An 18,590-nucleotide genomic window follows, 5' to 3' on the forward strand; every position below is an offset into this window, starting at 1 on the left:
GAGATGGTAGAGTCACAGGAAACAGATGTCACAGCAGAAGGACAGGCTGCCAATGAAGTCCCAGTGCACAGCAGAATGTACCAGTAACCAGTTCAGTTACGAGAAAACCAAACCAACCAAATATGACAAAAACTGAGAAAAATTATGAACTAGAAGTTTTAAACTTATGATGGCATATGGGTGGGAAGTGGAAATAGGGGATAGATTGTAAGAAGGTGCCTACTGAATAATGCAAAAAAAAGACCAGGAAGAGTGGTTGGATCACAAAGGGATTAACAGAATGTGGCAGTGTTTCAATGTCAACTTCCTGCTTATTTCCAACAAGACATGTCTATGCAAAGATAGATAGAAGCTGTCACATGTTCTCCTGCCACGGCAGCTCCCTGTTCCTATTGGCAACACAATGAGGGTGGAAAGCCCTTGGCTTTAAGCTGGTAGAGGAATACAGGACCCAGCCTATGCCCCTGGGTCAGGATCAGGCCAGGGAAGGAACAGCCCCCACTGTGCAGACACCCCAGCTGCAGTACTGCACCTCACACCTCCTCATACATGGAGCCTTACACGCCCAGGGCACAGATGAGGAGGGGAACAGTTTCTGGGGTAAATAGACTGGAGTATGGCTGAACTGTGAAAGTGCAGTTTGGAAGTTTTCTAGTGGGCCCTGGGCCCTCTGCAAGGTAGAGAGAGGTTTTTCCTGCTCCGAGGAGGTCAGCACTATATTCTCCTCTGAATGTGATGTAAATCTGGTTATAGTAGATGAAGGATGGTGGGAATCATACACATCCTCCATGCTCAGATTTTTCACCACTTTAATTTTTTTTCTGTAGCCAGTCCTATCCATACTCCTTACAAAAGTGATTGGAACTTAAGTATAATGTTTCTTATTTAGACCTAGGTCCTGTCTCACTATATAGAAATCTAAATCTGCACTTGCAAAATAAACTACAGATTTACATCTAAATTATTCTCTATAGTAAGTTTCATGCCTATTGAACATCAATGTATTAGGTGACAGAATTGAAAAATGACATTGTATTTCCATATTCATATATGAAGTACAGATAAGATTAATGTCTCAAAGTCTGGAAATCTCTTTTTCCTGAATTATTTGCCTCTGCTTGACATTATATGTTTTAACCTTAAATGAAACTATTTCATACAAAAATATTTCCCTCTATCTTCTCTTATTTCACATAAGCAGTGGGGTACTGTTGAAGAACCGCTCAGCAGCCTCAGTGACATTTTCATGGATTCCAGTAGAAACCAAGTCCTTGAATTTAGGAAAAAAAATCCCAGCCCTATAAACAATTGCTGCAAAAAGATGATCAAAAGAAAAAAGTACACATCAAACTGCATATATCAATCTTATTTGCTGTTCTTGAGATTTGTACAAGCGCAGCTAAAGTCTTTCTCCTGAATATTAATTTTTCTATAAATAAAATTTTGATTAAAGATGTTGTGATGACTGACCCTCAAGGCTTTTTAAATCATACTATTCTATACAATATATTTTCCCTATCAATAACAGCAGTAAGGCAAAAATTATTATGTTTTCATAGTAACTATTCTTTACAAAATGCTAAAAATAAAATGTCCCTTTATAATACTAACATTGTAGCTATCAGGACTAGATGGACTAAAAATGCTGTGCTATAGCAGGCACCATTAACAGCTGAGCACTGAACAGACTAACACTTGCTGTTTCAGGCAAAGGCAAGTCAGAGGAAGATGAGGTATTTTTGACTCATACAACACTGCCAGCACTATGACTTAACTGTAGTTGATGGATTCTTCTGGTGCAAGAAAGGAAGAAACAGTCCCCAGAGTAAGTTCATGATGGTAAGGAGAAAATATCCACAGCCTGCAACTGTGAAACTGTGATATTTGCTATCAGGACTACAGTGTGCTGCTGAATTCACAACAGCTGCTGTGTCTTTTTTGTTGTTGTTTTTTTTGGACAGCAAACACACTTTAAATAACACTGACAGGGAAACTCCAGAGTTTTTCCCAAAACACAGTGGAAAGTGATGGGAATCCGTATGTTGTGCCACAAAGTACTTTTGAAGTAATGTGTATTTTGAATGTAATCACTACAGCAGTACCACAAACTTGAGTTGATATGGCCTTTATTACTTTTGGGAGAGGTGCAGGACAGTGTAGAGGTGAAGGAACTTTCAACAGCCAAGGAGTGCCCCTTCCTCAGCTACATTCCTATGGCTGTTCATGGTCACCACTGAAACCCTACAACTCCTGTCTGCCTACAGCAGCTCAAAACAACTGTTCCTGATGACAGGAGCAGCACAAGTCCACACCCCAAATCCAGATGTGCAGCACTTTCCCAGCTCTGCTGTGATCTGCCTGTAACCCAAATCTAAAAGAACCACTCTTGAATGAGAATGGGAGAAGAAAACTAGGCAATAAGCAATGAAGGAAAAATAATTAAAATCCAACATGGCCCACAGAGAGAGAAGCCAGAAGTGTAACACTTGAGATGGAGAAAGAACACAGGCAGACACACGTAAGAGACCATGTGACAGGATGGTGAGAGCTGTGCTGAAGCACGGCACAAGGATGCACTGAAGGTGGGGGGTTCATGTGCAGACCAGTGACAAGCCAGGGAAGAAGTGCTGCTTTGTGTGGGCACGGGTATTCAGCCTGCTGGTATTCAGCTTACACCCAACAGTCTGACACTGAGGGAAAATGACAGCCATGGAGAAGAATGAATGAGCATATCATGGATCATGCTAATCTGCTCCTGGAACACCATAACAAACAGGACACAGCAAACCTAACCTTAGCACTGATTTCAAAGTACTCATCACTTGATAGTTTTACTTACCCAGCTGAGCTGTTATCATGACTCGAACAGAATCACAGAACTTGTCTATAACTCGTACAGGACGACGTGTTGACAAATCAAGCAGCAAGATATGTCCTCCTCCTGTCCCTATCCACAGTGCAGTATTTTTCTGCAGACAAATTGTCTTCACTCTTCCAGAATAAGCCAGTGTATGTTTTGATTCCTTATTTAATTTTTCCACTTTGTTCCTACAAGTACGGAAAGAATTGGTATTGGAATTTTGTGGCACCCTATTCTGCAGCTACTAAAGCAACTCTCTGAATACCAGACTTTTAAGCAATCATTCACAAATTCTCATGCAAACAAACTGGTATGAAAACTATTTGACTTCTAAGAGCCATCTGGTCTGCTTCAGAAGACCTTTAAATAGGAATCAGGTACACTTCTTTGTTCTCCCCCAGTTTGCAGGAGGTTAATGTCACAGCAAAGTGGGAAGAACACACCTACACCTGCTCCTAACCTCACCATAAAAAGAAATGGATGTGGCATGCTAAGGCAGAGGATCAATTTAAATGCAAATGAAAAAGTTGTCACAGTTAATAAAAATCTGATTTCCTCCTGAATTTGTGCACTGAAAAGACATCTTGTTCAGGGGATGAGGAAGTAACTGGATTAGTATTAGCACCTGAAGGACAGCAAAATACTTTCTTCTTTCTTGAGCTAAATGAGTCTTCTTGACATCATAGAGAAATTGGGAAATACAGTAAGGGTCTTTAAAAAATGGGATTCTGCTTGGAATATTCTGAAGTTCTGGGCAAAAAGACAAGATAGGAAGTCCACACTTGCCCAACAAACTGGGTAAATCCCTTACCTCTGGCTGGTTAGGGTACCATGCTAGAGAAGGCAATCTGATATTCAGCTTCCTATCTACCAGGCCAACAACTCTGAAAGAAAACACTTACTTAAGAAAATGTGCACAGTCAATTAATTCAGAAAGTTTTTCTGTCTTCTTGTCCCAGATTTCCACAAAATGGCTGTTTTTCTTTGCCAAGTAGATGGATTTGTCTATTGCTATTGAAATAATGTTTGCATCACTGTAAGCATTATGACAGAACCTAGAAGAGAGAAGAACTCCAGTTAGATACACAGAAAATACCTAGTAGAAAAACTTGACTACTATGGCTAGGACTAGTTTCCCTCAGATTCTTGCAGATTCATTCAGCCTTAAAACCAAACTAGGCTAAGATACAACTGAAAGGCTTTGCTTTAATCTTCCTACAGTTCAACATAAATTCTCACAGTAACAGAGTTAGGCTGATGACATCCTTGGAGGCACATTAATGCTCAAAGTCTATTAATAAATCTTTCTCATCAAACACTGTTTTCCCTGCTCAGGAAAAATGTCTCTTAACTTCAGAGTAGCATTTGTCCATGTGAGAATTACATCAAAGACTCCCAAACCCTCAGTCAATAATTTCTAAATAGTGAGAAGTCAGCAATCAGACATGATTAAATATATGTAGGGCAAAGATATACACACATATCATACTGACAAACATGGAAGGACAAATACTGTGATAAATATGTATGTGTAATTCTAAGTAAAGTAAACAGGGCCTGGACTAATGCAACTGGAGAAGAAAACTGATCAGTTGCATAGATATTAACTTCATAAATCCTTTATGGGGTAAAAATGTATTGCCTCGTTTAAAACAACAAATACTTTCGACAATACTCACTGATACTCCACCTGCATTATGAAAAGAACAGAAACAAGCAAACTCAAAGAACGAGCTCTAGAACAAGACATTACATCAAAGTACTGTCAGAAATCTTTAATGAAAACAAATGAGCCAAATAACATCACTTATAAAAATAAAAAACTTACAGTTGACTCGTCTTTGTTTCAATGAGCTTTTGAACAGAGAAGTCACTGGTTAAGGCAATGATTTTTGTTCCACAGCCTCCCCAGATTACATTTTTTTCAGATAAGCATGAGGATTCGTTTAAGCACATCAGGGGTGTGCTAACATTTCCTATAGTCAGTATCTTCAAAGGTGTAGCACCCTTACACTGCAAGAAAAAATATACTCTGCATTAGAAACAAGGAGGATGCAGACATTCAGAATCTTGTTAAAACAAGGCCCCACAGCCTGCTGAATTAAATTTGCACATCCAGATTTTCTGATGGTTCAGAATATTTCCAGAATGTTACTGACTGAAAAGCACCATATTCACTTCACAGATGTCTCATAGGAGACAGCCTGTGAGCAGAAACAGGCCAGAGCAGGGACTGATACTTTCTGCAACCCCTGGCACAATTCAAGAACTGGTTGGAAAGTCACATCCATGTCTTTGAGGATGTCCTACACTGGACTATAATCTAGTTCTGAAATGCACTGCAACTCCATAACTGCTCTCAGCTGCATATGGTCAGGAACTAAACACCTTCAGGTACCAGCCGGTATAAACAGCTCCCCGCATTTCTTCATCTGTTCTGTGAGCAGAACTCTGATTACAGAAAACAATATTTTATTCTTTAACATAGCTGTTTCACAAAAATTTACTAAATGAGAGGAAAAAGGAGCTATTACAGCAATAAATAAAGGAGATTAAAACTGTTAGAATATTCATAACAACAACCATTAATGTCAGCCTCTAGCCAGTTTGCCAGGCCTTTCAAAGGAATTTTTCACCTCTTAACTCTATTGTTTAAAGCAGTTATTATAAAACATGTGCAGTTCCTCTCAGACTGCAGTAGAAAAATAATTTTAGTTTTAGAGAAGCAATTAAAAAATAAGTGGCATGAAATAAAGCTACTCTTGGTAGCTGCTTTAGATATTACTGATAGCACTCTGTAGAACAGACCACAAAGAACAAGTCTACCTTTACTGCTCTGTCTTCAAAAACTGCCAGTCTGCCATCAGCTGTGCCTACCAAGAAGAAATTCTTCTGTTTGCTGAAATAAAATAAAATAATTTATTCTAGAAATGCCTTAATCAGGTAAGACAAATTAAAATGCAAGGTCTCTAGTACTTCAAGTATTCAATTAACCACTAAAAGCAAACACAACCCCTGTGATCAGGAATGCAGTCCCCAGTTACACTGGGAGCAAAATTAAGTGGAAGGGCAAAATAAGCAGTTGTGAGAACAAAAGTGCAGAGTGTACAGATGTCATTTTCCAAACACCTCCATTTAGCAGTATTTTCAAAATGTAACCAAAAATATTTAAAATTCATTTATACCTTTGCTTTGAAAGAGAATTACAGTATAAACAAGTGATAGAATCTGACATTTTCTGCAGACGATGCCTTCTTGTTTCATCTTCTGTGTTAACTGCCCACAGAGAACCAGATTGAGTTCCTGCCACAATCCAGTTTTCTTTCTCAGTAGGAAGAGTCACTAAGGCCAAACTTATAATTTTACTGTCTGCAATATCCTGAGTCAGAAAAGAAGAAGAAAAACAACTTGTTCATGATTTCAGTAAGGGTAAATGCTAGCAAATTACTGATGATAAAAATATAGCACAATCTTCTTGGACTCTGGACAGACCCTTGGTCTAACTTCCCCTTTAAGAAATCTAATTCCCTATTAGCAGAATACATCATTAGCCATGCCACTTATCTTCAAAGTGCTGGGAAGGACTCCTCAAACAGTACACAGGAAAATCTCTTGGCTGAATGCTGACAAAAAAAGATATTCTCTCTATTCTAATCAAGGTCTCAAAGTTGTCAGAAAGTTGGAAAAATGGAACTACTGCAATACTAATTGCTAACAGTGAAAAGTACTGGCCTAATATTTCTTTTTCTCATTTTATTTTTAGAAAATAAATAATTTATACCAAATAATAAATAATTTATACCAAAGCTACCAATTCAGATGTATCATGGTCAACAGACAGCAGATTGAAATAGAACTGAAACAACTTTGATGATGAATTATGCTCAATTCTGGCACACATGTTCATCACAGCATATCAGTCCTGGGTAAAACCTTTCCCCTTTGCTGATGGGGCAGGACTGAGGCGTACAAAAATCATATGAAAAGAGCTGGAGGCCATCACCAAAGTGGCACAAGGAGATCGTATTTGCAGGAAGTGAGAAATTGTTAAGAGACTACCTGGATTGTTAGAGGAGGTAGAGATACGAAGGGCTGCCTAACTACTACTCCTTTCTGTGGCCTCCATGCTAGAAATAGTTTCCATCTCAGTGGAAGAAAGTAATCCAGTAGTGGAAAGACAGTATTATGAGAAAGTTCAGGCTGGATAACAGGAAGAGAGTAAAAAGCAACTGCTTTTCTACTTCATTTCATGGGTACAATGATGACTCACTTACAAGCAATCTTTGTTCTCCCAAAGCTTAGCTTTCCAGAAGTAATATCCTGCTGTTAAAATGCAATTAATTTTTCTGAAATACATCTGTGTGCCAGAAAAAATAGAATTAATGTCAACCTTCCCACATACCTCACAAGTATGTCCATCTGTATTTAGGTTAACAAATGAAAGCTGTGCCTTTTCTGTGTTTCCATTGCCTATCCAGACTCCTGCCTTCTTGCAGCTTTGATTGGCAGCCACCATGCACTCTGCTGTAGATGTGCTAGGTATTGAGACATACCTCATCAAACAGATGAGCTCAGCAGAATTCAGGATCTCATAAACCTACAAAGAAAGCCACAGCATACACACGGTGACAACAATGGTTTCTACAGTGATAAATAATAAGCAGTGGATAACTATGTTTTTTAGAATATGTACACAGCATCTCAGCAGGTCTGGTCATTTTACTGCCACCTAAAAGTGTGTAGCTGCACTGATACTATTTAACAAAGTCTTTTTTGCATAGCTCTAGTAAAGACCAAGAAGTAATCCGATCTGTGTTTTACTACAATTGCTACACAGCAACACAGGGGAACACACCAAGCTAGAACATGTGGTTGGTAGATTTCAATGGAACAATTTATTCTGGATGGTGAAAGCAGACGGTATTTCATGGCTGTTTCCATTCCAGAAAAGAACAACAGAAAGAAACCTGTGCTTCTCATTAACTTAATGACTGATTCCTTTTCAGAAACCACAACTTCGTACTGCCATCTATCATAAAACCACAAAAAAATACACTAATTAGTACCTGGCAAGATGTTGGTCGCTCCTGAGGGTTTTCCTTCAAACACTTTTTAATTAAATTTTCAACTTCAGGCCAGGGAGAACATCCATATTCTTTGACAGGATCTAGAATGTAAAATTACATAACTTTTTAACCGGCATTTACCATAGTTTTAACTAACCTTCTTCTTATTTTTAGAATTCATTTTTCTTACTGAGCTGTTCTAAGAAATATCACATTCTTAGGTAAAATGTCAGCATGAACAGCTTGGAATTGCTCATCTGCCATTAAATGCTAGAGCATGAAATGCTAGAACTAGAGTCCTTTTAATTAACAGCAGTTAATGCAAATGTATTTTGCTTTATCTTTTTCTTTTATGTCCCTGTGTCTGAGACTGAATTGCAGATATATGTGGGTTGTGTTTCCATTAATGCTGACCATTCAAGGGTATGTCACTTCAGTCAATAGTCTTTCAAATTCCTGTAAACACTATTTTCCACATTTATTTATTCTTTTGAGTATATGCAATATAGATGAATTTCCAATAAAAGATACAGCAAATAGATGAACAACTCCATATAGCATTTACAAGATATGGAAGTTTAAATTCCCACTTAGTGCTTGGAATATGTGTCTTATGACTATAGCTGCTGAACTCTCTGAGAACAAATCATTCATGAATAATGGTGCCTGTATTGCTTTTCCTTTTAGTTCATCAAAATCCACAGCAAATATTCCAGTCCTACCTTAGAGAGAGGTAACATTAGTGATGAATACCTGCAAATGAACATATTCAGTGCAACAAATGATAGGCACTGTTTACTTGTGAGATCAGCCAGCCCCTCTTTTGGTGGGACTAAAAAAATGATGAGCATAGGTGGAAGGAACTGTACTGTCTCCAGAAACTAATACTTGAATTATTTCAGAGGGCTCATAATACAGTCAATACAGCTGCACTCAAGAGATACTTAGTCATCAGTTCCCGGGATATCCCCTTCAGGAAGGGAGTGGAACCTGTCTGAATTTAGAACTGGACTATTCTCCTTAAGGAGCAGAAAATGTATGAATTCTCTGTCTCTCACAATAGAGAAGCCATGTCAGATTAGATGCTGCTCTTTCCTAAATGGAGCAAAACATTCCTTAAAGAATGTTTCATGAGTATACCCACTATTGCTGGGCAATAAATAAGAACACCACACATAAACCTTGTAGTGCTAAAAAATTCAACAGCTCTTGACACTTTGGCAGAAGTTGCCCAAGTTACATTGTCCTGAGTTACATTTTCCAAATGATTACATCATGTCCAGCCTGACACTGTTTAATCTTCCTTCCAGCAGCCAATAATTACATATTTTAATGCAGATGGAATATGAAGAATATGATGAATATTTTTCTAAGTCTCCTTCTATGATCACTGTTAGATACAACATAATCCATAAGATATGCTATTTCTGGAAGAGGCAGGACAAATGTCAAAGCTTTAAGAAACAAGGCATACCTGGTAACTTTCCTTGTATTGCTAATTCATCAAACTCATTTGGAAACTTCAAGCCTTCCATTATTCTACCTCCTCCTGTTAAAATGTCATAAAGCAGCAAGCCAAATGAATAAACATCAGCTTGCTGATTGTAAATAACATTTCCTCTGGCAACCTCTGGTGCTCGAAATCCTGCAAATAAATCATTCATTAATAAGTATGCTTCATATCAAGATGAAGCCATCTTTATACTTTAAAAAGTAAACAACTATTGATAAAAACAGCACAGGAAGTGCACGGAAAATCATCAAACTATTTCTGGGCTGGCAATAGCTTGTATTTGGCAGACCTCCAAAAATATCAGCAGTAAGTACAAAGAAAGGCAATAGTACATCAGTTACAGAACTCCCGCCCCATTTAATATAAAATAATCATTTTATCAATGAATGCTAAAAATCAAGGGCAAGTCTGCAGTCTTTATTGAAGGTTTAACATTTAACACTTGAAGTCACACTCTCAAGCACAACTTAAAAGACCTAAAGGCACTTTTCAAAGTGGTTGAATTGTTCAGTGCTTTAGAATGGATGCTAATAGGTTCTCTCTAAAGTTGGAGAACAGTGCAGGTATTTATTGCCTTTAAAAAAAATTAAGACTTATGTACGCACTACTGGAAATTAAAGCAAAAAATGTTAGCAGTATAATTTCAATATCACAATAACCATATTAAAACAAGACAATGGAGAATTATTATGAATGCATGTAATTTAATTTCTTCTCTTTTTAAAGCTTTAATATACTCCTTGATTCTTCTAAAAGGTGTTAAAACATGAACAGGAGGAAAGGCCAAGAGGTATAAATCCAGCATCACAACTTGTAATATGATTAGGACTCCTTTTTGTGATTTTGACTAGAATATAGATTTGAGTTACTTCTTACAGACTACATAAAAAATATATTAGATATTTTGGACATAATGGACTTTAAATCAAAGCATATTTCCATACCTGGTGTGCCTTCAGAGGTTTTTATTCCCATTCGGCAACAATACTGGGCAATGCCATAATCAGCTATTTTTGCAATAACAGCTGAATTGGGATATAAGGTAAAAAGCAACACATTGTGAGGCTTTAAGTCACGGTAGATGATCATTGCTGAATGCAGGTACCTAGTAATCAAAAAAATATTTATTGAAAGCATTTGTAAGTCAGGGATGCATCTGTATATACACACTGAGTGCATTATTCCCACAACAGCAAACTGTGCTTTCAAACATGAAATACTGTGTTAAAAATGTCAAACATCACCAATATGACACAGCCTTTCCAGACAGTGACTTTAGAATTGTTCTGAAATACTATTTACTACCTTACTATTTACATTGCAGTATTTCAGTACCAAGTTTTATCTGAAGAGTCACTGACAGTTTGAAAAATGCATCTTAGAACCTTAAGCTTCTTTGATCCCTGAGCCCCCTTGCAGGTTTTGTCATTTTAAAGTCACACTGCAAGAGCTCCTGAGGTAATTCTTGGACCTTCAGAACTTGAGAAATGCACTAAATTAATTTCTTTGACATTTTAGTAAGAAATCAGCAGCCACATAGAAATTGCACCCAGAGTCTTGCAATTTCTCTACTTACATGAGCATTACTCATTAGCAGGAAAAAACAGGTAACGAAAGTATGTGTTATGTATCAGCCAATCAACCATAAAAATACAAGCACTTGTCTGACCCAGGAAATATTCTGCTTGGGATGTGAGACAACGGAAGCTTTTCATTTGCATTATATCCTACTTGAAGCTATATCCTGTTTTTACAGCAATGCAGAAGTCACACTTACCTCAAACCATCTGCTACATGTAGAGCTATCCTGTGCTGAAGTGTTCTAGTTAAACTTGCATTGTCTTGTTGCAGCAAACGGTCAAGAGATCCTTTGAGGGCTAATTCCATCACCAGCATCCGGGGACGGATTGCAGCAGCCAGCAAAGACACTAAACTGGGGTGGTGAAGGTGACAAAGCACTGCAAGCTCCTGTAAATTGTAAAATCAGATGAAATAGTGCAAATAGCATAATCTCTGCACATCTAAAGCAAACTGAGGAATGTTTTGGAGTGAAGACTTGCAATTTACTTAAACTTTTAGAACTCTTCTCTAGGGTTGGTATTCCAAGAGCAGCACTACCAAAAAAAAGGCAGTATTTCTTACTTGTCTTAGGAGCCTGAGGGAAGTATGTTTATTGAAAATCTTTACAGCAACCTCTTCACCGCCATAGGATGCACGGTACACAGATCCAAACCCACCATCACCTTTTGAACAATAAAATTGAAGAGAGCATTATAAACAAAGGGATAACAACCATTTCTCAAAAAGAAAAGCTGAAAGCATTCAGTTTTAAAATGTGTGGGCTATCCACTATTTTAAGCTTCATAATTAGTAAAATAAACATACAAAAAACAGTGTCCTAGTGCACAAGTTACTGGAAAATTCAAAACTCAATAACCTGAAATTCAGAATGCCTTAAAATAATACATTTCTTCAGAAATGAAATGTCTAAAATGCTTTTCATATGTGGCAGAACTGACTTCAATAGATTTGTTTACACTATCTCTGTAAAAAAACCACCCTACAAAATAATGCTTACCCAAGAGAAATTCAGGAGCTTCATCAAATTCCAGGTCATCGTTGTTCAACATAATATTTCTAGGCAAATCAGCCAATATCAGATCAGGAGCAATCTGAGCAATTGGAATGGTCTGTCTTGGTTGATCTGGATTTACCAAAAGGTCACCTAAGAAAAACAAAAGAGAAAACGGAAAAAAAAAAAAAAAGGGTAGGCATCATTCAGAAAGCAGTGAAAGGCACGAGGATCTCTGAGAATGTGTAAGATCAATGTACCTAAAATTAGATTCATATATGTGCTTACACATACATACATACATACATACATATATACATGCATGTGCACAGACATACACACTAATCAAGTTTGCTATACAAATTCTTGGATCTTATATGTTTAAGTATTTTCAAGGTTCTATATATGTACCAATCAACTGTGAAAAAAATTGCTGCTATATGACACCACCAAACTAACCAAGAGATTATTTTTCTGTCTGTAAAAAGAAAGAATGCTGTTAGTATGTAGAATGCCATACTGAATATTGTCTTTTAAATTACTGTGCTATGTGATCCAACCAAGAGATCAAGTATTAGTTTTACTTTGTGCTGAATTCAGTTCCAAGATTGAAGCTGCATTATCAATATTATGACAAAATGATTCTTTTCATTATTGCAGTTTTTATATAACTACAGAGAGAATATGCAATCTGTCTCATAGTCTATACTTGTATATACTAGACAGCTCTTACATAAAAAACCAAGTTGCTTTTGCCTTACACTGTAATTATTTCTTATGGAAATGAAATGTTTTTAAATAACGTGAAGTACCCAAATGTTATAAAGGGGACATTGCATAGTATTTGTCTAGATACAAGTGTACCTCTGTACACCTCAAATGGCATAAATGCATACCTTCTTCAGCCTTCCTAAGTAAGTCATCAAGTAGTATTTTTTGATGTTCTTCACCATCTTGAAAGCTGTACAGAGCCCATTTCTTCAACAGTGTTTCCCCTTCACCACACACATCTATTTCCAACAAACCTGGAAACCATTCTTCCATAAGAGAATCTATGTGATCCACAACTTGCCCCAAAAGGATGCACCCTTTAAGAAAACAAAAAAGGGAGATTACAGACCCCATCTGCCATACTTTTAATTACAAAGATAAACTCTACATTCCAAAGGCAAAAGCACAACAAACCAAAATGCCAAGCTGCAATCAAACTGGAGCAAAATTCAGGCTCAGGAATAATTAACCTTTTCTGCAAGAAGGTGCTGTAATTTTCAAAAAACTGTCTGGGTTGTTGTCAAATACTGCTGATTCCACTAGACAATAAGCTTCAGGAGACCAGTTCAAGTAGATGCCTTGTCTCCAGTACATTCTATTAGGACGAAGAGCTCGCTCTAGAAAACACAAAATTAGATTAAAAATCTGATCTTCAATATGAATGTCAATTTTAAAATACTCAGAATAATTCATGGTACTTTGAATATATAATTGTGATTGCAGGATTATACCTACACAAATAATAAACAAAATAAAGGCTACAACCTTGCAGGCAGCATAGCCCCACAAAAGCTGAATATATGTCAACTGCTGTTCAATTCTATAAGGCATACCAACAAACTGTAAGTATTTAACCAGATGGTAAGTCATGCAGCAGGTTGGCATTACAGAAACGCTTAGGTACATTCAGATTCAAGCACAGAATATCTCAGGCAAAATATGAAAAAAGCTGTGATTTAAATTTTTCCTGTCACACACTCATGAACTAGCAGGAAGCAACTGGAATTTGATGCTCAGAAGAAACTCGAATGCCAGGACAGCAGGCACTTAAAAATGATATTTGTAGAGCATTAGCATGTGAAAGCATGGAATTCTTGGAGAAAAAGTAAAGACATATACCCTCTTTCTAATAAAAACAAAGCTTTGAGACTTAAACAAAGGGAGTATTCATGAACCTGAAGAAAAGCAGTTTGTTTTTCTGTGTGGAAGACATATCCCTTCCTGTATTCTTTGTGGAAGTAAATAGCAATATTGTATAAACATAAGGATTTCCTCTATCTCTATCATGTGAAGGAGAGAAATGGATTGCTTACAACCTTAACTTTCTTTTGCACACCACTGTGGAGATCAGGCACTATCTGTTCCTGGATACTTCTAAGTTACAAAAATGACCACTGTCTTTTTCTTGCATTTGTGAAGTGTTAGGAATTTAGCTAAAGCAAAACAATGTTGGGGACTAAAGCTTTAACATGCAGATGTTGGCATTCAGAGCAAACTTGCACACTATTCCTTTTGAAGATAAAGATTTGTACCTCTTCCTGATAGCATGTAAGGTGATATCTCAAGCAACCTGTTGATCAGCCTGGACCAAAATCCCATAGGAAAGTATGGCATCTCATAAAGCCTGATGATAATTTCTGAATTTTCACAGTGGGGAAGCTCTATAACAGGTCTGTGATCAGACAAGCTGAAAGAATAAAAATATTAAGACAGTATTTGATGATGTACTATAGCTGAGCTGATGACATATATTATTTATTATGTAAAACGCATTACTTATTAATGAATGCATGATTCAGATGGTCAGGGAGCTAACAGATAGTGTACTGTTTTATTCTGCTTGCTTGTGTCACAGTGAAGTTCTGACTGTAATTTAAACCCAACAGAACCTTGCTAACAATCCCTAGATATTTAATGCAAATATGAGAAAAATCTGAGACATACATAAGGCAGGTAAGACATTCAGATAAAATCTTCCTATCCCAGGGCTTTGAGGACATAGAAATCCTAATCAGTGCAGCCATGCAACACTCTCCATTTGGCAACGTGAACATTATTAAACACATAGGGAAATCTGTAACTGAGGCAGAGAAATTGCGTTATCTGCTTCAGGTAAAAAAAAAATACCACGTTCAAAGTCATAACACTTTTTTGTCACCACACTTAAAATCTAGACTTTTTGAAGGAGGTACTGACTCTGAGTAACTTGTATGTGGTTCTCACTTCAAGCAAATAGGGTATGGAAATTTTTTGTTATCTTTTATATTACAATAACTATCTATAATGCTGGCACACTGCTGTGTGAAGCTAAATTACAATCTCCTTGCTGTAGTCTTGAAGCATGGTAACTGTAAAAGAAATATTATCCACATAAAGTGTTCTATCATTTATATTTTCCATTTACCCAGCATGTTGATACAACATAAAGCCCTACCTGCTACAAGATCAGCTTAACATGTCTCTTCTGAAAGCATTTACTAAAATGTAGTATACAAAGAGCTTATCATGCTTTCATGCACCAAATTGCTCTGATGATCAGTGAAACCAGTTAGGCTGATGGGAGGTTTCTATTTTGATCTATCTTTATGTCTGTCATTTGTGGGTTTAGTTCCTTGCTTACCTGCTTGGGATTAGTAGTTGGTCTTCTCCTAATGGCAAAGCAATCTGAAACTTTTCCAGAAGCTTGAAGTATTGTGACATATAGATTTTAGGAAACTTGCTCTTCTTCAAAAGGAATTTTTCCACATCTGAACGCTTTACAATTCCCTTAGGGTATTTAGAACAGCCTTCCACTTTCACCATCAGAATCTTTTTCAAAAAAGTGAAACAATTTCAGGTGTACATTCTTCATTAGATGAAAGTTTCAGATGTTATAAAATCTGAATACATATAATAAATTTTGAGAGTGTTTCTAGATCAACATTTCAATGATGGTCTCACTTAAGCAGTTAGTCTGCTGCTCTCCCATTCCAACTCCATAACCAGTCACTTTCCTCTGCCAGCTGTACCAAACACACAATTACACTTCTTCCCCCTTCTTACAGCCTTTAATCCAAAGTTCCAGCTTTCATCTCAACCTGTGTCAATGTATTGCAGGATTACCTTGCATCCATAGGGTTCTTCTACTCTACATGTATTCCTGTGTCTGTTGCAATTTAAATTATATTGGACATTACAATTTAAGAACAGACAAGCAATGAGACAGTCAGTTGTCCAAAAGCAATAGAAACAGAAAGAACCAGGTAAAAAAATATGGGCCTTGAGAAAATTCTAGATGAAGAAACAATAAGGAAATGGTGAAGAAGAAACACTGGTAAGTTACAGTGGCTTTAGACAGGGGAAAACGTACCATGAATGTATATACAAAAAGTAATCAGTCTGACCTGTGCCATGATTTTACACAGCCACTTAGGATCTACAAAATACAGATCTCTTAGCTGTAGTGCTGGGTCTTGAAAATGAAGGAGAACACCTGCACAAAGAAAACTGTAATTAGCAGTGCATTGCTCAAGCTCAATATTAAGCAAAGTAAGCACTCCACTCTGGGCTGTTTTTATTATGTGAACTGACATAAACAATTTGAATAATAAATACAGCTATATTTATGGCAATATCTCAGAAGAGTAGAGTCCAAGCATGATTTGTTCAGCTTTGCCTTTATTTTCAGACTTTTTGTTAGATTTTTAATCTGACTTGGTTTTTTTGCTAAGCTCTGTCTGGTTTATTATTTCATCTTAGGACATCAGTACTGCACTGAGATAAGCTGTTACATGTATTCCTCTAACCACTATTCTATTTGAGCTATTGAAGCAATTGCACCTTTCTTCAGCAACTGTGTTGTCTAACCAGCAGTTTGATGTTTTCAAGGAGTGGTAAGAGATAGCAAGAGATATAAACTGTTACAGTTGTGGTCCTTCATGTCATGGAATTCCCTTCCTAACAATGTGGTTTAACAAACTGATGCTACCCAAGCTTAGACACTTCAGCTTACCATTTTGTGGCAACCTTGTGAAAGACTTAAAAACGGGTACAGATCTGTCAGCAGCAGATTTGCAACAAAGTGCTAACAAGCACACATTGAAGAGACTATTTTACCTGATTCATTCAGAAAGTGAATTGCATGAGGGAGTTCATTTTCATCCAGTTGTAACTGGCTTTCTTGTACCAGTTCCAGTAAGCGTTTCTGATCAATAACAGGAAATTCTCCTGGGACGTTTTTACGTTCCAGCAAAATTCTCTTTTCCAGCTCCAGGTAGCTGTCAGGAATTAGCTGACCAACCACTGGCTGATCTCTGATCTGTAAAATTAGGAATAATAATCTTAAATGTATTAATTTATTCATGTTAAATGCAGAAAATAAAACTAAGATATAAAGTGTATGTCCACTCAATAGTAGCATAAAGAAGGAACAAGAACACTCATTTATTGACTATCCTGGCTTCTGAAAGGTAGATGTAACTAAATATTCTTTCAGAATTATAATGTCTTTCTATAAATAAATACTCAGAGAAGAAAATATTTCCATATTACTTGTACATAAAAAATAACAAATGAGGTCTTTTCAGAAGACGTTATTTCAAAGAGAAGCTTTGGTTCAAACTAAAAGGAAAATATTCACTGTATGAGCAGATGGTGTCATACATCTCCAGTTAACACAAACAGTAGACAAATTAATAAAAAAACCTATGCTTCTTGAAATATGTAATATCTCCAGCCATTTCTTTAGGTAAACTGGGGAAAAAAGGTAGTACCTCGATTAAGTCTCCACTGCTGGCAGTCAGTGGACGAGAGAAGAGAATGAAATAAATTTAGCCACATTAGTGACACTTAGGGGAAACAGTTGGGTGCTTTGTGCCTGGTTCCTGAGCCCGAGCTCCCTCCTGGAGACACCCTTTGGTATATGGTAATTGCTAGTATCGGATCAGGTTTTCCTTTCTCCACAGGTGCTGAGCTACTAACTTTTTTGAGGAAATGGGAAACAACTTTTCCAATATTTACAAACTGTCTTCTTAGCTGTAATCTTTCTCTCACCAATGCACTGTGATATTTTTATGTGTCAAAAATGTAATTGGTACCTTGTGCAGATGAAATGAATGCCTTGTGTAATTTCAAAGACTTCAGAGAACTTGATGACCACGCTGAATACTTGACCCACTTTGTCTAACCTCCAAGCAGATACCTTGTAACATTCCTTTCACAAACTACCTACATCATTTATGGTAATTATCCAATTTCCTTCAGGCCACCTTACATCTGTGCAGAAGTTTAAACATCAGTTTAAGTCATAGTCTCAAGAGATATAGATGTTAAAGGAACAAAATTTTTCAAGAAGCAGAACTTCTCTGGAGTGCTGAAGAAGTATGGTGAGACATAAAGCCACATACACCTGTACAAACACCAGCTCTATTCATGCCCATTGGATGTATCAGAAGTGGAATTAACCCCTTTCACTTGAAGAGGCCACCTCTTTGCCCTTTAACAGGTTAGCTGTTCCCTGCACTGTGGAATGGAGTTAGGGAGATTTTGGATGTGAATAAGCTGCTAGTTTCTAGGAGAAACAAGAGGAGTGTGTACACTTTAACTCATTTGTAACACCACTGGTGTAAGGCTAGTCATAAATACATCATCTGCTTTATAAAATCTCCCAAGCAGTCATTCAAAAGAAATCTGGGCTCTGATATGATTTATGAACTTCTGCCATTGACTTAAGTAGCACAGGACATCACCTCTTCTCTTTAATGTGTTATGACACTATGTATGATTGATACTGTATAAGTGAAAAAAAAAGTATTCTTTTTGCTACAGATT

The 18,590-nt window shown here is 37.1% G+C and overlaps 1 protein-coding gene across 1 annotated transcript in view; it reads right to left on the minus strand.

The window, feature by feature from the left end:
- LRRK2 (leucine rich repeat kinase 2) overlaps positions 1-18,590 on the minus strand; it is a 64,416-nt gene that overhangs the window by 3,984 nt on the left and 41,842 nt on the right. The window contains 18 exon segments of the mRNA XM_017745925.1: positions 2,840-3,048; positions 3,763-3,915; positions 4,689-4,873; positions 5,687-5,759; positions 6,046-6,239; positions 7,263-7,457; positions 7,927-8,027; positions 9,401-9,571; positions 10,384-10,544; positions 11,217-11,407; positions 11,582-11,682; positions 12,018-12,164; positions 12,908-13,099; positions 13,253-13,399; positions 14,315-14,469; positions 15,403-15,590; positions 16,166-16,254; positions 16,878-17,079. Of these exon segments, the coding sequence (XP_017601414.1) occupies positions 2,840-3,048; positions 3,763-3,915; positions 4,689-4,873; positions 5,687-5,759; positions 6,046-6,239; positions 7,263-7,457; positions 7,927-8,027; positions 9,401-9,571; positions 10,384-10,544; positions 11,217-11,407; positions 11,582-11,682; positions 12,018-12,164; positions 12,908-13,099; positions 13,253-13,399; positions 14,315-14,469; positions 15,403-15,590; positions 16,166-16,254; positions 16,878-17,079 (2,854 nt within the window).

This window comes from Corvus brachyrhynchos, unplaced genomic scaffold (assembly GCF_000691975.1).
Source record: "Corvus brachyrhynchos isolate BGI_N302 unplaced genomic scaffold, ASM69197v1 scaffold239, whole genome shotgun sequence".
Taxonomy (NCBI): domain Eukaryota; kingdom Metazoa; phylum Chordata; class Aves; order Passeriformes; family Corvidae; genus Corvus; species Corvus brachyrhynchos.